The sequence below is a fragment of the Ctenopharyngodon idella genome, chromosome 17, assembly GCF_019924925.1.
Source record: "Ctenopharyngodon idella isolate HZGC_01 chromosome 17, HZGC01, whole genome shotgun sequence".
Taxonomy (NCBI): Eukaryota; Metazoa; Chordata; class Actinopteri; order Cypriniformes; family Xenocyprididae; genus Ctenopharyngodon; species Ctenopharyngodon idella.
The window spans coordinates 3,723,053-3,741,865 of NC_067236.1; the positions used below are offsets into that span (position 1 = coordinate 3,723,053).

At 36.8% G+C, this 18,813-nt stretch overlaps 2 protein-coding genes across 4 annotated transcripts in view; one reads left to right on the forward strand and one right to left on the reverse strand.

Annotated features, from left to right (window-relative positions):
- The window catches only part of mipol1 (mirror-image polydactyly 1), a 94,337-nt gene extending 78,377 nt beyond the window's left edge, over positions 1–15,960 (reverse strand). For 2 of the 3 annotated variants that reach the window (XM_051867306.1, XM_051867308.1), the window contains exon 1: positions 15,809–15,932. In XM_051867306.1, coding sequence (XP_051723266.1) covers positions 15,809–15,917 — 109 coding nt within the window. In that variant the 5' untranslated portion in view covers positions 15,918–15,932. Of the gene's footprint in view, positions 1–5,031; positions 5,124–15,808 lie in introns of all 3 variants that reach the window. The other variant, XM_051867307.1, reaches the window with a different exon arrangement.
- A 160-nt stretch (positions 15,961–16,120) lies between these two features.
- Positions 16,121–18,813, forward strand: part of tyro3 (TYRO3 protein tyrosine kinase) — a 28,893-nt gene continuing 26,200 nt past the window's right edge. The window contains exon 1 of the mRNA XM_051867300.1: positions 16,121–16,750. Coding sequence (XP_051723260.1) covers positions 16,693–16,750 — 58 coding nt within the window. The 5' untranslated portion in view covers positions 16,121–16,692. The remainder of the gene's footprint in view (positions 16,751–18,813) is intronic.

The following is an 18,813-nucleotide window of genomic DNA, read 5'->3' on the forward strand; positions in this document are numbered from 1 at the left end:
ATGGGACCAAATAGTATGTTTCCTGCCTGGACAGACGCATAGGGGGAGGGGGGGCGTGACGGGTTATGTCAAAGGTCGATCCACCTGCTAAGAACAAAGCTTGTTGAGACTGTAGCCCTATTTCTGCTCTTGTAGGAAAGGCCAATTCAACTCCATAGGGAACTTAGCGTGTTTGTTATGATGGACTTGGCGTGTGTGCTTTGAATTTGGACTGCAAAAGGACAGTTTACCCATGCAAGAAAACAATCCACCATCTCAGTTGTAATAACACGACCCAGCCTACAGCAGTCAGCTTATCCCAAACTACGTCAGACAAATAAAATCAGCAGGGAAACAGACAAAAGAGAAACACCGTCTCACTGGAGTGAAATTCAATTTAGGGTCAAAGATGTGCATTCACCCTTATATTGCTGTTCCACGCCACTATAAAAACAATCAGAAAGTGTAACAACTATCATATATTCATTGGCTGATATTGATAGAGAAAGGTGGTCTATGAACCTGGAACTGGTCTATTTGGGCACTCTTAAATTACACTCTTAAAAATGCTGGGTTAAAAATAACCCAAGTTGGTTTGAAAATGTTTGACCAACGTGCTGGGCAGTTTTATTTAACCATTATATAATAATTATTTAACTATTATTTAAAAATTATTATATCGCTGGCTTAAAATGAACCCAAAATAGGTTGGAAATTAAAAATCAGACATATAATTACTTGAGGCAGCAGTAATAATCAAAAGGTGAACATTTGTTAATAGGCAATTTAATAAATGTTTATTGTTTAATTATTATTCATTAAACTTAATTAATAGATGTTCATTCATTAAACATACTAATAAATGTTAATTTCCAACTTATTTTGGTTTCATTTTAAGCAAGAAATACAGTAATTTTTAAACAATAGTTGAGTTAAATAAAACTACCCAGCAGGTTGGGCAAACATTTAACCCAACCGCTGGGTTAAAACAACCCATTCACTGGGTTAAAACAACCCAATCTCTGGGTTTGTCCATTTTCAACCCAACTTGGGTTGTTTTTAACCTAGCATTTTTTAGAGTGCATGATAAAAAAAGTGCAATTAACGTAAAGCATTTGAAGTCTGCTACAATACATCAAATCTAATTAAATTAAATTAATTATAACTTAAAGATATGTTATACCAACTCCAAGAATGAAAAAGTTTATACCTGAGTCTGATAGTCCTTCTAAAGAAATATCATTTTTACAAACCAATATTAACGTTTATTTAATGACAATTAAAAAACAATTTGATTGATGGCTTTCACATATTTAGTCCTCCCCTATTTGTCCCACTCCGATTGTCAGTGTTCACTAAAAATAATTACAATTTTCACAACATACTTTCATTGGCAGAGCAAAAATTAGCAAAAGAACTAATTGCAAGTGTCCTGATATTACCTTTTTCAAAAAGCATTTTGAATGTCTCCAGCATGTTTTATAATTACCCAAAAATCGAACATAGTTCATCTCTCACACACCTTCTCATGCCCGTCAAAATCTTAGACTGGCTGTCGTTGGAATATTAGAACTAGAAACATGGACACACTCATGGCCATCACTGGAAACTTGTCAGCTAAGAAGTAAATAATTATTACCCTACAACCCATCTGTTTTTAAATCCACATCATTTGAATATCACAACATTGATGTCTGTCAAACATAACGTGCACAATGCATAATTTACGAGAAGCAGAGGTTCAACGAGTGCAAGCATCACCTGGAAAACCCACACTACCGGATGTTTTGATTATCGTGTTTCCGGTAAGAGGGAGAAAATGGCGGCCTGAGTGGCGCCAACATGCTGTCTGTTAGAGAAAATAACGTGCATAATGCATAACGCATGTGAGTTTAAATTTGTTCTTCACTCGCTGAAATTGAATCATAATAATCAGGGAATGAAATTCTTCACACTGCATGTTAAAGAGAATAAAAGCCAATCCAAATAAAAAACTTCACCGGGTTAGTGAAAATCTTCAACAGGTGTTGGTTTTGACGGACATTTTTATGTACGAATTACGCATTCTGATTCTGACATTCCTGATTTGAATATTTTCAATAATTTTCTATTCTCGACTGATCTTTTTCTTTTCATAATTTTGGCAATAGATAAACTGTTAAATGAGTGATCTTGAGATGAGTCCCTCAAGTTATCCAATTTGACTCTCATATGCTTATGTAAGTTCTCAGTTTAAAAGATTAAGGCAATTATCAAAGTTTAATAAAATGTTGTTTAATTTTCCAATAAAAGATGATAAATTTTTACATGATTTGTTGACTCTTATAGAACTGTTCTATTCTCTAAAAGCAATACTACACTCACAAACATGCTATAAAACAGTGCTGATATTGCTAATCATGTTCATATTCATGAATGAAAAACACTTAAGTGTCATTTTAAGTGTCATAAACACTTATGTAAACAGAATTGAATCAGCAATGTGTTTCTTGTTTTAGAGAGACATGCACATTGTCATGTTGATGTCGGCTAACTGTCACTTGGATCTCCGGTGGCTGAACACACTTTCTCTGTTGTAAAGGATAATAACCTTAAAATAAACAAACATTAAGCTAGCTGAAAGCAGAAATTGGGTATCTTCAATGCTTCATGCTTATCTGACACTGAAAAGGAAGTAGATGGCTTCAACACAGGTGACTGCAATGCAAATCTTCACACACACAAACCGACAGATCATATTAATGATTGTAAAATATGTGCTTGTATTTGTGAGTGACAGACATAATGTCTGTGCACCAAAAACACACATCCCATAAAATTGGGCATGCAGCCATATACCCACAGGCGAACATGTACACAAGCTTGGTGTCTGAGATATCAGGATACATGCTAAGTAGATCCTGTTCCAGGTCTTGGCCTCCACCCATTACTAGGATGTAACGCTTTGGGTTGGGCTCTTCTACTGCAGGATGTGTCAGCACATCAGAGAAACAGCTAGCCTGGCATTAACTCTAAAAAAACAAACAAGCCACGCAGAGGTCATGCTATAAAGGATCGAACCTCATCGGCAGCCTTTACAGTGTTTGACAGTGAATGACTGATGCTCATAAGAGGATCGCGAAGGATCTCCACCATATATAAATAGATTAGACTATACAGATAGAGACTAGACAGGACCAATGCAAAGCATAAAAAGGAAGCAATGTCACTACATAACAAATGAACCACTATCACAACCATTATACATACAAAGTATAACATTTCCGTCCACTTACTCTACCATTCAAAAGTTTGGGGGTGATATGATTTTTAAATTAGTCTCTTATACTCACCAAGGCTGCATTTATTTGATCAAAAATACAGTAAAAACAGCAATATTGAAATACTATTACAATTTAAAACTTCTATTTTAACCCCTTAACTGTCAGTGTCCTCTAGCTAGTGATGCTTTTTTGTTTGCCCTTTTTCCCCCTATCACATATTTTATTATTCATCATAAATTAGGTATCTTTTTTGAAAGCTTACACCCTAAGTATTCATTCTGGGAAAATTTTGAAAACGGACACTTCCTTACCATGGAAACGGTACTTAAATTTCTTTCCTCCCCTAGTGGGCGGTGTCATGTTTCATATTACAAAATTTAATGCACTGTTTTTAATCAAAACTTTTTTCTAATCCTGACAATACATCTATTGTTGGAAAGGTCTGAGACTCAATGTTCCATTTTTGTGTGTGTGTGTGTGATAGAAGTTATATTGTGACAGAAATGTATTAATTTGTAACAGGAGAATGCATCAAAATATCCAATGGAATGTGACTGACACCTGGTGGCTATTTTTGGTACAGCGCCTAAACAAAATGAATTTTTGTGATATTGACTTCAAATTTGGAACACAACTTGGGTAGACATATGGCTTTGATTTTTAGATTAAAGATCATTTTGTAAAATATATATTTTGTATAAAATAAAATAAAATAAAAATGTTTTAGTATAGTGCATTTGCTTTATTATACTTCTATATTTTACATTTTGCTTTAAACCTGTACAACTTTTTTACACTTTACATTTTTTTTTAAGTGCTTTCGCTTCAGCAATAATCTGCTGAGTGTCTTTTTTGAAAAGAGACTATAGGTCCGTATTCATGAAGCATTAATGAATTACAACCATATAAGTTTGTATAGTTCATCTTCAAGTCTATGCTCAAAAAGGAGGGTGACAGTTAAGGTATTTAAAAATGTAATTTATTCGTGTGATGACAAAGCTGAATTTTCATCATCATTGCTGTCATCATCTTCAGTGTCACATGATCCTTCAGAAATCATTCTAATATGCTAATTTGCTGCTCAAAAGCATTTCTTAATGTTTTTGTGATACATTTTTTCAGGATTCTTTGATGAATAGAAATTTCAAAAGAACATTTATTTATAAAACATTTTTGTAACATTATAAATGTCTTTACTGATCAATCCTTGCTGTCCTTGCTGAATAAAAACATTAAAGTATTTAAAAAATATATTACTGACACCTAACTTTTGAACAGTAGTGTAGAACCATGTGATGTAGATATTCATATGCATGCTTAAAAAAAATGTGGTGTGTTACACTTGCAGCAGGAATCAACAACAAAAATCAAAACGCTCTTCGTACAGGGTACCATGTTAATACAGTATGTAGTATTTATCGTGTATCATACAAATATGAATAAGGCAAAAAAAATTGTGTCATATTGCCTGTAATTTGCAGGCTTTTCTTAAAATTTTAAAGCTATTTAAAGTTGACCATCCATATATATGTATTTCTTAGGAGCCTTTGATACTTGCCTGTTTTCAAAAAAGTCAATAAATACTAATTGCAATATTTAAGGCTAATATAATGAACAAACACCACAGCACTAAGCAGTGAAGACACTGTTCACGACCATTTGATATGATAAGGATGCCCTCTAGTGCCCAGAGTTAAGAATGCACTGTCTTCCAGTGGTGTGAATGCATTTTTATAGTTATCTTATCAATAACAAACAAAGAAACTTGTTCCATTGTTCTATTACTCACCTTTGTACATATCAACCAGTGAATCCTTCAGTTCTTGTTTATGCATCCATGACAGCTGATGCAGCTCCTCCTCACTCTCAGAGCAGCTCTCCCTTTAAAACGAACAGAGGACATCAATAACTCTTTGCTGTTATTCTTCAAATCAAGTACTTGAGATCAGTGTGTTGAGTGGGTTCCGGTCATATGTTTACTAGTTCTCAGTGTGGGTTAGACTAATCTTTTCTGCAATGTCCTCATGAGCTCAGGGATTACATACCAAAAGCTGTGTGTGTGCGCGCGCGCGCGCGTGTGTGTATGACCAACCCAACAATTACTTTCCTTACTGCAAAAACATCAAAGTAACTGCTATTCTATAACTCTGATGTTCCATATTTCTCCAAAGCACAGGGTTGCCGTGTGATGATGACTACAGTAACCTTATATGATCAGAAATATGATGGCATGGGTTTCAATGTGCATATTACTGTAGCATGCAGTTATTTATGCAGATGAGCTGGAAATTGACAAAAATACACGAAGACCCTAGGTGTGTCTCAATCAGCTACCTAGTTCAGTAGGCAGGGCACTAATCAGGGACTGGGCCATTTTAAGGGCTGTTTCAATCGCGAATCCTTCCAGGGCACTGAAACGTTCGCTCCCTAAAAAGTCACACAATGCACCGTGAAAACCAGGGAGCATCGATGCTCACTATACTCCCTTAACGGAAGTTCTGAAATCACGTGAGCCGACTCACTACACATAACGATGCGCGATAGATGATTTTAAAAATACAAACTATTATTTCATTATATTTCAGCATAAACATACATCGCTAGACAGGTAATGAACATAATTTAGCTAACATTTATAATTTATTTACGGCTGAAATGTTGCACGTACATGTAACAAGCAAAGAATTTTATCATAATGCACTTTAAATAACATTACAAGTAATGTCATAAAGATATCGGCTCTGCTTTTGTTCATAAATACCAGTAGTGATGTTGTACAATGAGGACGTTGTCACGTCGCCGGAAATAGAGTCATAAGTGTCCCAATACACGATATACTGATTCACGAGCTCGGGAGCAAGGGAGCTGATTGAGACACACCTCCTGACAAAACAGGACTGTGAAAACAGCCCAATGTCCAAACAAAACATACCCAATGCCTAATAAAACAAGTCTAATACCACAGAATAGAGTTCCTATGATTTCCTTTTAATTTTAGGTCTTGTGTATAATGTAGTAGGCGAAGGGGTATTAAATACATACATTTAAATATGTGGAAGTTAGGGCTGGGTATTGACACAAATTTCATGATTTGATTAGATTTTGATTTCGATTCACAAGCTTGTGATTCGATAAAATTGATTTCAATTCAGTTCTATTCTATATTGATTAATTGGGGTATGTATTCCCAGTTACTATAATATTATTGGTTAAAATCAATGGACATCTATAGGCTATTTAAGGAACATAAGGAAATTTTTTATAATAATGTGTTTAGTAATAACTTTTTAACAATTATGTTATTAAAAATGACAATTATGTTTCTACTCATTTTTTGAAATACAAAAACCAAGTGTAGCGTTAGTTCTGGCAGGCCATGTCAGTCAAGCTCGCATCATCTGACTCTCAGCTGATCCACATCTTTAGGAATAAAATGCTTGTCACAGCATCCATATATAAGGTCCATCAGTATTATCAGCAGTTATCGCGTTGCTCAGAAGCTAATTACCCTCCTCCATCCCCAGCTCCTCCTCTTGTCCAGTCAGGATTTGGCCTTCCTATTCCCCTTTGAATCAAGACTAATTTCTCAAATTATTGAACATTAATGATATCTGCAATACATTATGTTGGATCTGTTTGCTTCTCTCCCTTCTCTTATCCATGCTAGGCTGCATGGATGCGCAGGGAGTTCTTGCCCAGAACAGAACCATGCTGCCAAATTCAAACCGTATGCTAACTGTCAATCATCTTTGACGTCAGTGGTCCTGACAGAAATACAATGAATATACAATATAGTGCATATATTTAGCAAAATACTCCTCTCTGTAGTTCATTTGTCTAGATAAATATCGAATTTATGGACACTGAATGACTTTTCTGAAGTAAATGTAATGTTACGTGACATTGTTTACAAGCTGTTTTATTGATGTCTTTCCGCGTTTGAAACACTGATTGAGTGACTGAATGAGACATAATACAGATTTCGGTAAGTTCTTTCAACATGCCATCTGTCCTGTGTACGTTTTAGTACATCCTCAGACCTCAGTCATATAACAAAAAGGCATCGCACCTCAGACTGAAAGGCTGTGTATGAAATAGCCCCCTATACCCTTAAAGGATTAGTTCACTTCTGAGTGAAAATTTCCTTATAATTTACTCACCCCCCATGTCATCCAAGATGTTTATGTCTTTCTTTCTTCAGTCGAAAAGAAATTAAGGTTTTTGAGGAAAACATTCCAGGATTCTTCTCCATATAGTGGACTTCAGTGGGGCTCACTGGGTAGAAGGTCCAAAATTGCACATTCATTGCAGCTTCAAAGGGCTCTACACAATCCCAGATGAGGAATAAGGGTCTTATCTAGTGAAACAATTGGTCATTTTCTAAAAAAATAAAAATTTATATACTTTAACCACAAATGCTCATCTTGCACTAGCTCTGTGATCCACACGAATGACGTAATCACGTTACAAAGGTCATGCGTGACGTAGGCGTAAGTATCAATCCAGTGTCTACAAAGCGAATGTGCAAAGATTAAGCCAAATGCTCTTTACAAAAAAAAAAAAAAAAGGTAAAACATGTTGACATGTTGGTATAACAAAAACCTACCACCACATTACTAAGTACTTTTTTGGCCTGGTCTTAAGTCAGCAGTGTCATACACGATTGTCAGTTGGTTGTTGGCAGTTGGCAGTTGGCTGAAACCGTGGTCCTTGCTGATTCATATAATGCAAGTCAATGGCTACCATCACTTTGAGAATCAAAAAAACAAACAAAAAAATCATATACAGGCAAAACAAAATTAATTCCCATGGCTCCCGATGATACAGTGATGCCTCATGAAGCTAAATGATTGGTTTGTGCAAGAAACTGAACATTATTTACAGCAGAACGCGCTCAGGACAGTTTGCCGAGGCTGTGGATTACAGGTAATAATGTTGTAAATAAAGATCAGTTTCTTGCACAGAATGATTATTTTGTTTCATAAGACCTCAATGAGTCGTCAGGAGCCACAGGTATTAATTTTGTTTTGCCTATTTTTTTGACCCTCAAAGTGATGGTAGTCATTGACTTTAATTACATGAAGGACTGCAGTTTCAGCTAAAAATCTTCTTTAGAAAAAAAAAAAAACTGAAGGAAAAAAGACACCTACATCTTGGATGGCCTGAGGGTGAGCAAATGACCAGCAAATTTTCATTTTTGGGTGAATAATCCTTTTAATTGTTGATTGTGTTGCCCAAGGCTAAATCGGGACACCAACACATTTTGACCATCATGTGCACTGTGACTTGTTTCCCCGAGGCTGTTCCATTATGCATGTTGAAAGCTGAGGTTGTGGTAAAGGAACTGCTCAAATTCTGGATATTACCCTGAATGCCAAGGTGCACTCGAACGATTCCATCAAACTCTTAAAACCTTGCTGCATCGCTACTGTGTGGAAACTGCAAAAGACTGGGTTGAGGGTCCACCTTTCCCGATGTTTGCAATAAGAGAGTATGTGCAAGAATCCCTCGTCTTTAGCCCTGCTGAACTTGTGTTGGCCACACAGTTCATGGCCCGCTAAAGCTGCTGAGTGAACAATTACTGAATCAGAATTCTAAACCCGTACCTGTCGATAATTAAATCACTTGTAATCCGTGAGAGGATGCATAAAGCCCACAGTCTTGCTAGTTGCTAAGTTTCATCTGTCTACTGCTCAGACTTAGATGAAGGGTCATTTAAAAAAAAAGTCTGTAAAAAGACTTTCGTCCTGGCAATTGTCTTGGTTCTTCCGACTCCCAGTTCTATATTACACATGCAAAATTTTCTGGTCCTTATTGGATCAAAACAAAGTTAAATGAGACAAACTTTCTCGTCATTACTTTTGACCGAAAATATGTCATGTGAACAGTCTTAAGGCCTATGTAGACAGATCTCATTCCAAAGTGGATGCAGACTCCCTAGAGGAAGATGGCTTGATGAGCAGAGATGTTCCAATTTCCTCTACCCGGTTGAATAATTTTGTTATACTGCACACAGCAAAATCCCCAGAGTTAAATCAACTCTGCTCAGAGAACATATAGTCCCTCTCTACATAGATTTAAAATAACACTGAAGCAGAGTTAAAGTTAATGAGATAATATGCTGTTTGTGGAGTTGTTTAATCAGATCTTGAGAGATTTAATGTCTTTTATCTTCAGCTGATTTCATCTAAGGCTGTGGCTGGAAGTCATTTGAAGTTATTGTGTTTCTCTTCAGTAATTCTCTTGTTAACAGCAGGTGTTCATCACTAATGCTCAATCATAACTTAATTAATCTCATTATCTTTAACTCTGCTTCAGTGTTACTTTAACACTATACAGAGAGGGACCATATGTAATATGAGCAGAGTTGATTTAACTCTGGGGATTTTGCTGTGCAAGATCTGCCCCATTTTCTTTCTCATCTGACTAATGAACAGTTTAAAGGCTTAACCAGCTTACTCTCTGCTTTCCCTACCTTATTTAGTGATGTGCCAGGTAGAACAACTGTGCATTCATGACATTGATGTTGGTGAATCCACAGAAGCATGTGATAATGTAGAAAGAGGTTGAGTATATGTGGCACCAGAGTCCTTGGACCTGCTTGCTTGTCCATAAAACCCGATAATACCTTTCGGTTTAGCACTGATTATTGGAAGGTCAACAATGTAATGAAACCTGACTCTTTCCCCCTTCCCAGAATGGAGGACTACACAGATACAGTTGGTTTTAGGAAGTATGTTATAAAATTAGATCTGCTAAAGGGTTATTGGCAGGTGCCCCTCACCCAACGTGCATCTAAAATTTCTGTGTTTGTCACCCCCTATAGCTTCCTACAGAAAAGTCCTTTAGCTTTTGGGATGCGAAACGCGCCAGCTAATTTTCAGCGTATGATGCATAAGAAACTGTTGGATGTGCCAAACGGTGAATGATATTGTGGTATATTCAGATAACTGGACAAATCACGTGAAGACCCTTGAAAAGGTTTTCAAATGCTTAACTGCTCCTTCCTTGAAATTAAATCTTGACAAATGTGAGTTTGCAAAAGGAGCTGTTACATACTTAGGTAAGCAGGTAGGTCAGGGAGTGGTTAAACCTGTTGAGGCTAAAATTTCAGCCATACTTGAATTCCCTGTACCCTGTAACAAGCAAGAATTGAGACATTTCCTAGGTGTGAGTGAGTATTATCAAGGTTTCTGTCCCAATTCTTCTGCCCTAGTCTCTCCTCTTACAGCCCTACTTAGTACAAATAGAAGGTTTTTATGGACCAATGACTGTCAACTAGCATTTGATGCTGCCAAATGCCTCTGCCATGCTCCTGTTCTCTCTGCTCCAAACTATAAGATGCCTTTCAGACTACAAGTGGACGCGCTAAGAGAGCTGCACGGTTCTACTTCAGGTGGATGAGTACCATATTGAACATCATGGCACTGTTGCTTGCTCTTCAAAATTATGATGTGTACTTGGGGAGTAGGTCTAAGCCTATAATTGGGTACACTGACCATAACCCTTTGGTATTCCTTTCCTGAATGTCAGGATCCAATCAGCAATTGTTACAGAGGTCTCTCACTGTCCAGGAATATAATCTGGATATTTGACACAAGAAGGGCACTGAAAATGTTATGGCGGATGCTCTCTAGAGTATAAAGAAATGGTGTTCTCTCTTTGTCCCTTGTACCTTTCTTTCCTAATGTAGCCTAAATGGTAAGAGTGAAAGTATTTTACTACAAACCCTAGTTTGTATTCTTGGTGGTGGGGGTGTTACGTCCTGGGGAAGTATTATATGCATATATGTTTTGGGATGTGTATTTTATCCTGTGTGGGTGTGTTTTTTGCCATGTGCTTTCTGTCTCTGCCACAGCTGATGTTTGTAAGGAGTGTGGCTAAACAGTGCTGTAGTATTTTCAATCAGGTATATTTCTTTTGACTGTTGTTACGGTATTAAAAGGTATTGTATCTATAGCTGCTTTTCCACCATCGGGCTGAACGTTTCTTAGAATGGTAAGGAACGGTACAAGTTGTGTTTCTACTGGACGCTGGTATGGCACGGCATGATTACAAACCGTTCTGGGCCCGAAATTCTCAGCACAGTTCTGAATCGTGCTGGTAGAGTCTGTGAAGTGACGTCGCCACTCAGGATTGGTCACTTGTCTGTTGCCTGACTACCAGTTTCTCTGTAGCTGGCTAAGCGCTCTATTTGAGCGAAGTAAACAAATTAATAATAAAATGAAAAGAAATATCTGATCCTCCACCTCATATCATCGGTAAACTGTTGCGTTACCAAGGCAACAACTGACACTTTTGTATTTCATTCCAGAGAGCGGCTGTTATCAGCCCCCGAGTGGAAAATGAAACCGTTACCGTACCAGCTGGCCCGGATCAGCACCTAATGGGACGGTTACGCAATGAGAACCGTTCGGCCCGATGCCGGAAAAGCAGCTTATCTATCATATGTTAATTGTTTTTATTTTACTGGAAGCTGTAGGGAGAGGGTGCCATTTTCTTTTGAAAAACTAATACTATCCCTGTTTTTTGGTTAGTTAGGGAGTAGAGGGAAGCCTTTGTTGTTGATTTCTTTTCTTTTGCATGTATAGGTCATTTAGTTCCCCCCTTAGAAGTTAGTAACTCCTTTGTTTGTTGTTTTGGCCAGGCCCTCTCCTGAAGACATTGATTGCTTCCATTTTCTTCTTCTTATAATAATCTGACCAGAAGACGGCACCCACAGCTGAATCATCCATCCATCCATTCTCCAAACTGCTGATCCAGTGTAGCTCTCGATCCATCAATCCTCCTAACTGCTGGTCCAATGTGGCTACAGCGTAATATCATACAGTTAAAATTCCTTTTTAATTGTTTAAACAAACTATGCAAAAGTGGCAGCCCTTCCGGCGCACTCAATATCCGAATTCGCTCACTCATTTTCATTCACTCCCTCAAGTGGACTAATGTAGAGAATAGTGAATGAGGGTATAGGGGGTGATTTCAGACACAGCCAAAGGCTTCAGGTCTCAGGAAAAACAACATTAGGTGTCAGGTCTCATACAATTAGGCATTGGGCGAAACGGACTAAAACAGACAAAAAACATGCTTTACACCACAGTGAGGCTTGCATGCAGCTGCTCAGCCATGAAAACCTATTCCATAAAGCTCCTGCCACACAGTTTTTGTGCTTATTAATGCCAGAGGAAGTCTGAAACTCTTCAGCTATGGAATCAGCAGAGCGTCGGCAACTTTTAAGCACCTTGCGCCTCAGCACTTGGTGACCCCGCTCTGTGACTTTATGTAGTCTTCTGCTTCATGGCTGAGTTGCTGCTGTTCCTAAACGTATCCACTTTCCAATAATACCACTTACAGTTGACAGTGCAATATCTAGCAGAGATGAAATTTCACAAACTTATTATAAACAGACTTATTGCAAAGGTTGCATCCTATTACAGTACTATGCTTAAATACACTAATCTCTTTAGAACAACCCATTTTTTCCCACAAAAATGTAATGCAGACTGCCTGGGTAGGTGTTTGATTTTATACACCTGAGGCAATGGGCCTGATTGAAACACCTGAATTCAATAATTAAGAGGTGTGTCCTAATACTTTTGTACATATAGTGTGTCAACAAAATGAAACAAAAATTTTGAACCAGGCTTTATCCAATGTTCATATATCTATAATGGACATTTATGCAAATTGAAGCATATTTACTTAAATAATGCCACATTTGCATATTTAAACACAACATTTAAAAAAACTTGTAATACAAAATAAATGTCTTAATGTTCCATGATTAATCATTTGGGGAAAGTATGGCCATAGTTAAAATGTTTACCCTGTTCACCTGTGGTGTATGACCTTAAAGAAAGATAGCAAAAGTACACAGTTAATGTAATAAACTACACCTGTGGATATTCTGCTGGACACCTGTGAATGTGAAGAGAAGAAAGCTCTAGCATCATTTGTTTGTAGACTCCACTTGTTGTTTTTTTTTGTTTGTTTTTTTATATTTTATATCTAATAAAATAGTCACAGTTCAAATTGTACCACTGTTTTCTTTAACCAGATTTAGGAAGACTTTCTTACAACCACCTAAACATTATAGATTCATCTGAAAAAAAATAGCGTACACAAACAAACAAATAAAACAAACTGTCTACCTAACAAACCAAAATGTTACAAATGTCTCTGAGGTATAGGAGACAAGACTGTGGCTATCAGCTGACATTAACAAAGTGTGGCATCCAATTTCTGTCAACTAACTTTGTTCCATACACTACAGACACCTTGTTAAATGCACAATAAATGTATATAATAAATTAAAATCTAGACCCCAGGAGCAATACGTTTCTGCCACCTCACAGATATTTGCATTATGTCTCACTATGCTCATACGTCAATGTAACTGGCTAATAACTGAGATGCCATTATACTCACTTTATAGACAGCTCATTCTCCAAAGATGATATTTTGTGTTTTGCCCTCTGAAGTGCACACTGAACATCCCGTGCCATGCTTCTGATATTCATGTATGTGCTAATGTGTGAAGAAAGCCGGCGTTTTCTGACTGGACACCGTATACTTCATCTCAGCTTGCACATCCCATGCATGCGCATGCAACATGATCCATGTGAGAAGACAATGGCTGTGTCTCAAAACCACATCCAACAGGAGTAACTGTCGATGCAAGAGGAAGCTGTCTGAAAGGGATGTCCAGGTACTAACCCAGATTATATCCAAAAAAATATATAAAACCACAGCTGCCCAATTCACTGCAGAATTAAATGTGCACCTCAACTCTCCTGTTTCCACCAAAACTGTTCGTTGGGATCTCCACAGAGTCAATAGTCACGGTCGGGCTGCTATAGCCACACCTTTGGTCACTCGTGCCAACGCCGAATCAGCACCTTGGAATTATAATGTTCTATCTGACATTTGTTAAAATTGAGCTATTCTCATATTCTTATTCTGACAACTTATTTACATTGTGTGTTTTTTTAAGTTGTGTACATTATGGGACTTTTTATTTAGAAAACAAAAAGGTTCTATCTACAGAGTCGAATGGAAAGCAAAAACTTTGAAGCTCAATATCTCAAAACTGCTCAGAATGCAGATAGAACTTTCTAATTCCAAGGGGACGAAATGTTGGTTTCAATAATGCCAACAGTGCAAATCTTGGGCTGTGGACAATGTGAAACTTGTATTGTTCTCTGATGAGTCCAACTTCACTGTCTTTCCCACATCAGTGTGAAGAAGCCCTAAGGAGGCTTAACACCCGGACTGTTGCTGCCCAGAGTGAAGCACGTGGGTGGATCAGTGATGGTTTGGGCTGCAATATCATCGCATTCCCTAGTGCACTTGATGGACGTGTCACTGCCAAGGACTACCAAACCATTCTGGTGGACCATGTGCACCTAATGGTTCAAACATTGTACCCTGAAGAGGGTGCCATGTATCAGCATGATAATGCACCAATACACACAGCAAGACTTGTGACAGAATGGTTTGATGAACATGAAAGAGCTCATCTCCCATGGCCTGCACAGTCACCAGATCTAAATATTTTTTAGCCACTTTGGGGTGTTATGGAGGAGCAAGTCAGAAAAGGTTTTCCTCCACCAGCATCACATAGTGACCTGACCACTGTTCTGGAAGAGGAATGGCTCAAAATCCCTCTGGCCACTGTGCAGGACTTTTATCTGTCATTCCCAAGACAAACTAATGCTCCATTGGCTGCAAAAAGAGGACCTACACCATACTTCATTTACCACGTTAATGTCATGGTGTTCTTTGAAGGACATCTGTGAACCATCTAAATACCATGGTATATTAATTTATAGTGATAATCATTTGGTTACATTAGGTTTGTATGGGTCAATGATAAACAAGGATGTCCGAGATTGCTTTTTTAACATTTGAAACATTTCTCAATGTGCCATTTTCATAAAAAATGTGGTATTAAAACCTTGGCACAGTCATAAAGGCGTACAACAATGGCCACAGTGATATTGATTTAGTGGATAAAGGTTTTTCAAATAATATTTTTAAATGAGATATATTCAGTATATTTATATAAAAAATTAATCAAAAAGACTAATTATTTTTAAAAAAAACTGAAATATTTAGTTACAAATAAATACAAAACTATACAATATATAATGATTTTTAAATAACAAATTCAGACAAAATGAGTTCCATGTCACTGACTCATACAAAGAACAATACAATAGTATTACCAAACACAAGTGCCGAAAACAGCTGTCTAGGTAGGCAGCGCACTAAGTGTTGATACACAGCCCTTAAATCCATCAAAACTGCGACGCACGAGTATACTGTCTTTCAAACAGATCTAATGTGTAACTATTACCATCTCAAGACAAGACAAGACAAGACAAGACGTAACTAAGCAGTAAACTAGTTCGTTCACCTTGCTGCCTAAATCCCTCCTAGACTGGCGTCAAAATACAAACATTGGCTTTATGTTCAGCTTCATTAGTAATTAAGTGAAAGAATAAATAATAATACAATTAGACATCGATAGGAGTTGTCATTGAAAGATGGACCGTCTTCGGACTTACCATGATAAGCGTTATAGGGTCGGCATTCATTTGGTGCTGGTCGAACAGGAATGTTCCTAAAAGTTTTGGAGGGGAACTTCCTACTACAGTGTGCGCAGTCAAGCTTCATTCCGGCCCACTGTGACAGACAGTGCTGCATTTGACCACTAGAGGCCACTCACCGCTGCTTAACATACATCATGATTCAGCCACAGTACTCTTTTTAGTACTTTTTTTAGTATAATCTATCTATCTATCTATCTATCTATCTATCTATCTATCTATCTATCTATCTATCTATCTATCTATCTATCTATCTATCTATCTATCTAATCTCTTTGCCCGTCCATTTATTTATTTATTTATTTAGCTTTTACTACAATACATAAAATACTAATATAAAAATAGTCAGTATAAAAACCAATTATTTAACTTGGCAAAAAGCATGCTATCATTATAATATAATATACATGAAAATACATGCATTTAGCTTAAAAAAAAAAAAAAAAAGTTTGAAACCCCTTGCTGTAAATTACAATTTGAGGTTTTGTGCTGGAGTGAAGTGTAGTTGCGCCACGTGACCTACAGGGGGCGCTTATTCCCGACTCTACGACTCCTCAGCTGTTTGCTACTGTTTTTCTAAATCGAGCTACTTGACTTGAACGATGATCACCGCGTTCTCACGAACTCCGTGAGGATTATCAAAACAATGAGATGAATGCCACTTTTACCGGTTTAACTACGGAAATATGATGAATTAAATGCAAGAGGGTGATTCTGAAATTGAAGCTTCTGTGAAGTCTGTGAATATAATGGGATTTACGAACACCTAGTTAATTCATTAATCACCGCTGGTCAAACTTGCTTAAGGTGAAGGAGATAACTGTTTAACAGAAGATGTTATAATGGGGCTTTCTCTTTGGATCCTGCTCTTTTTGCTACACTTCAATGAGGGAATTCACGGTAAGTTAATTTAATTATAATCGCAGAGGTTGTGATAAATCTCAGTGCTAAACGCAGCGTTTCATTAGACTCATCAGTGCTAAAGTGACGTGGACACAGTGTTTCAAGATAAACATCAGTGTAAATGTAAATATATGGGATGTTTACTGTTAACACAAGCAGAAAATTCTAATAATACACTTTTATAATCTAGTACCTAATTTTTATGAAATGCTGAGGATTGACAGGATTTGTCATTATAGATTCAAAACCTTGTAACGTATTGCCTGAACGTATTTAAACCAATTCGGCATCTCTGGTTTTGTTATTGTGGTCGAGTGTGATAAAAATAATGTTGTTTAATATTTTAACCACTGAATTGTGGGCAGAGAAGGAATTTGAAAACGTGTTTCAAAAAAAAAAAAAACTTTTTTTTTTTCAGTTAAATTAAAGAGGTGCACTTTTTATTTGTAGCATTAGTTAACCAAATAAACTTTTAGACTGTTATTAAAATAACTGCTAAACAAGCAGCCATTTAGAACCTCTATTATTCTGTTACTACTGATTGAATCAGTGTCATTTGTGATAGATAGATATAGATAGATAGATAGATAGATAGATAGATAGATATGCTACTTTATTGATGGTTGAGTTACATCATAAACAGGACACTGTAGTTTCCTCATTTACCTCTTTCCTGGGAAATGAACGTGATGTTTGATGCAGATGTTCTGGCCAGCTGTTGTCACAGTAGATCTTTCAGACATCTGCAGCATGCATGACGTCTGCTGTTCACAATCAGAGCACCACACTGACAGAGATGCCAGAAATGGTCCCAGTACAATAGACGTCTTAGAAAAGGGCACAAAAGCCCGTTGAACGAAATATGAAACTTTTTTTTGTCCAAATGTTTGACAGTGATTTTTGAGATGCATAATTCATATATTGTTTTCATAGATGGTAACAGATGTTTTATACTTGTGCCACAATTGTGTGGCCTGTGCTTCAATACTTTCAACCTCTGTAGCACCAGTGCTGTATGCAAAAAAAGTTAATGTACTACTCTGCCTATATGGCTCATTCAATCCCAGAGATATTGGGATTTTCAGTGGTCAAAAATCAAATGTGGGTCACTTTTCAAACTGCTGATACTTTTTTCCTTTTAAAGGGGAACAGCTGAAGAACAAATAATGTTGAAACTAGAAATGTACATTTATGTTTGATAAATGTATTATCAAAACAATTGTCTAGACCATATCTGTCTGTGTACCAAAAATCCAATGAAGTGATCAAGATGAGGCACATTAACTTGCTCTCAAAAGTGTATGTATAAGAATCTATATTTGAGTCAGTTTCAGGGATATTTGAAAGAAGGGATTTTGTTCATTTTAACAGCTTCTAAAGCTACAAAGTGTTTAAATACACAGTATTTAAACTCTATGTAGGCATTGGATCCCCATATCTATGGGATTGAACCATATAGGGCCTTAAATGTAGATACCAAGAAGAAAATGAATATACCAAAAGAAAATTTTACTAAGACTGAGAATCTAGAAGGATATATTTATTTTTAAAGGATATCTAAACATCTTTAATAGAGTTGCAGGCATCCAAACTTTGGAAAAAGAAATGTATCTCGAAAAAATGAGATACATTTCTAGTTTCAACCTTATTTGTTCTTCAGATATTCTTTAAAAGAATAAAGTAAAAGCTGTATGCATTTAGGTTTTGACCACTGAAAATGTGTACAATTTACCAATTTACATGGAGCCACATTGAAATCCCAATATCTCTGTAAATGAAACATCAAAATTAAGATACCAAAAAGAAAAGTTTGTTAAGAACCAGAATCTAAAAAGATAGTAAGTTATCTTTGGGCCAGTTTACACCTGGTTATTTCATGCGTTTTTATTGATCGGATAGCTATTTGATTTGTTAAAATGGATCCAGTTACACTTGGCCATATAAATGAGTCTACATAAAACAAATATAAATACAATCTTCAATGCCTGCTTTATATGCAAATTTAATGGAATTCCCGTCAATGAAAGCAACCAATATGAGCTGTGTTTTATTTATCATCA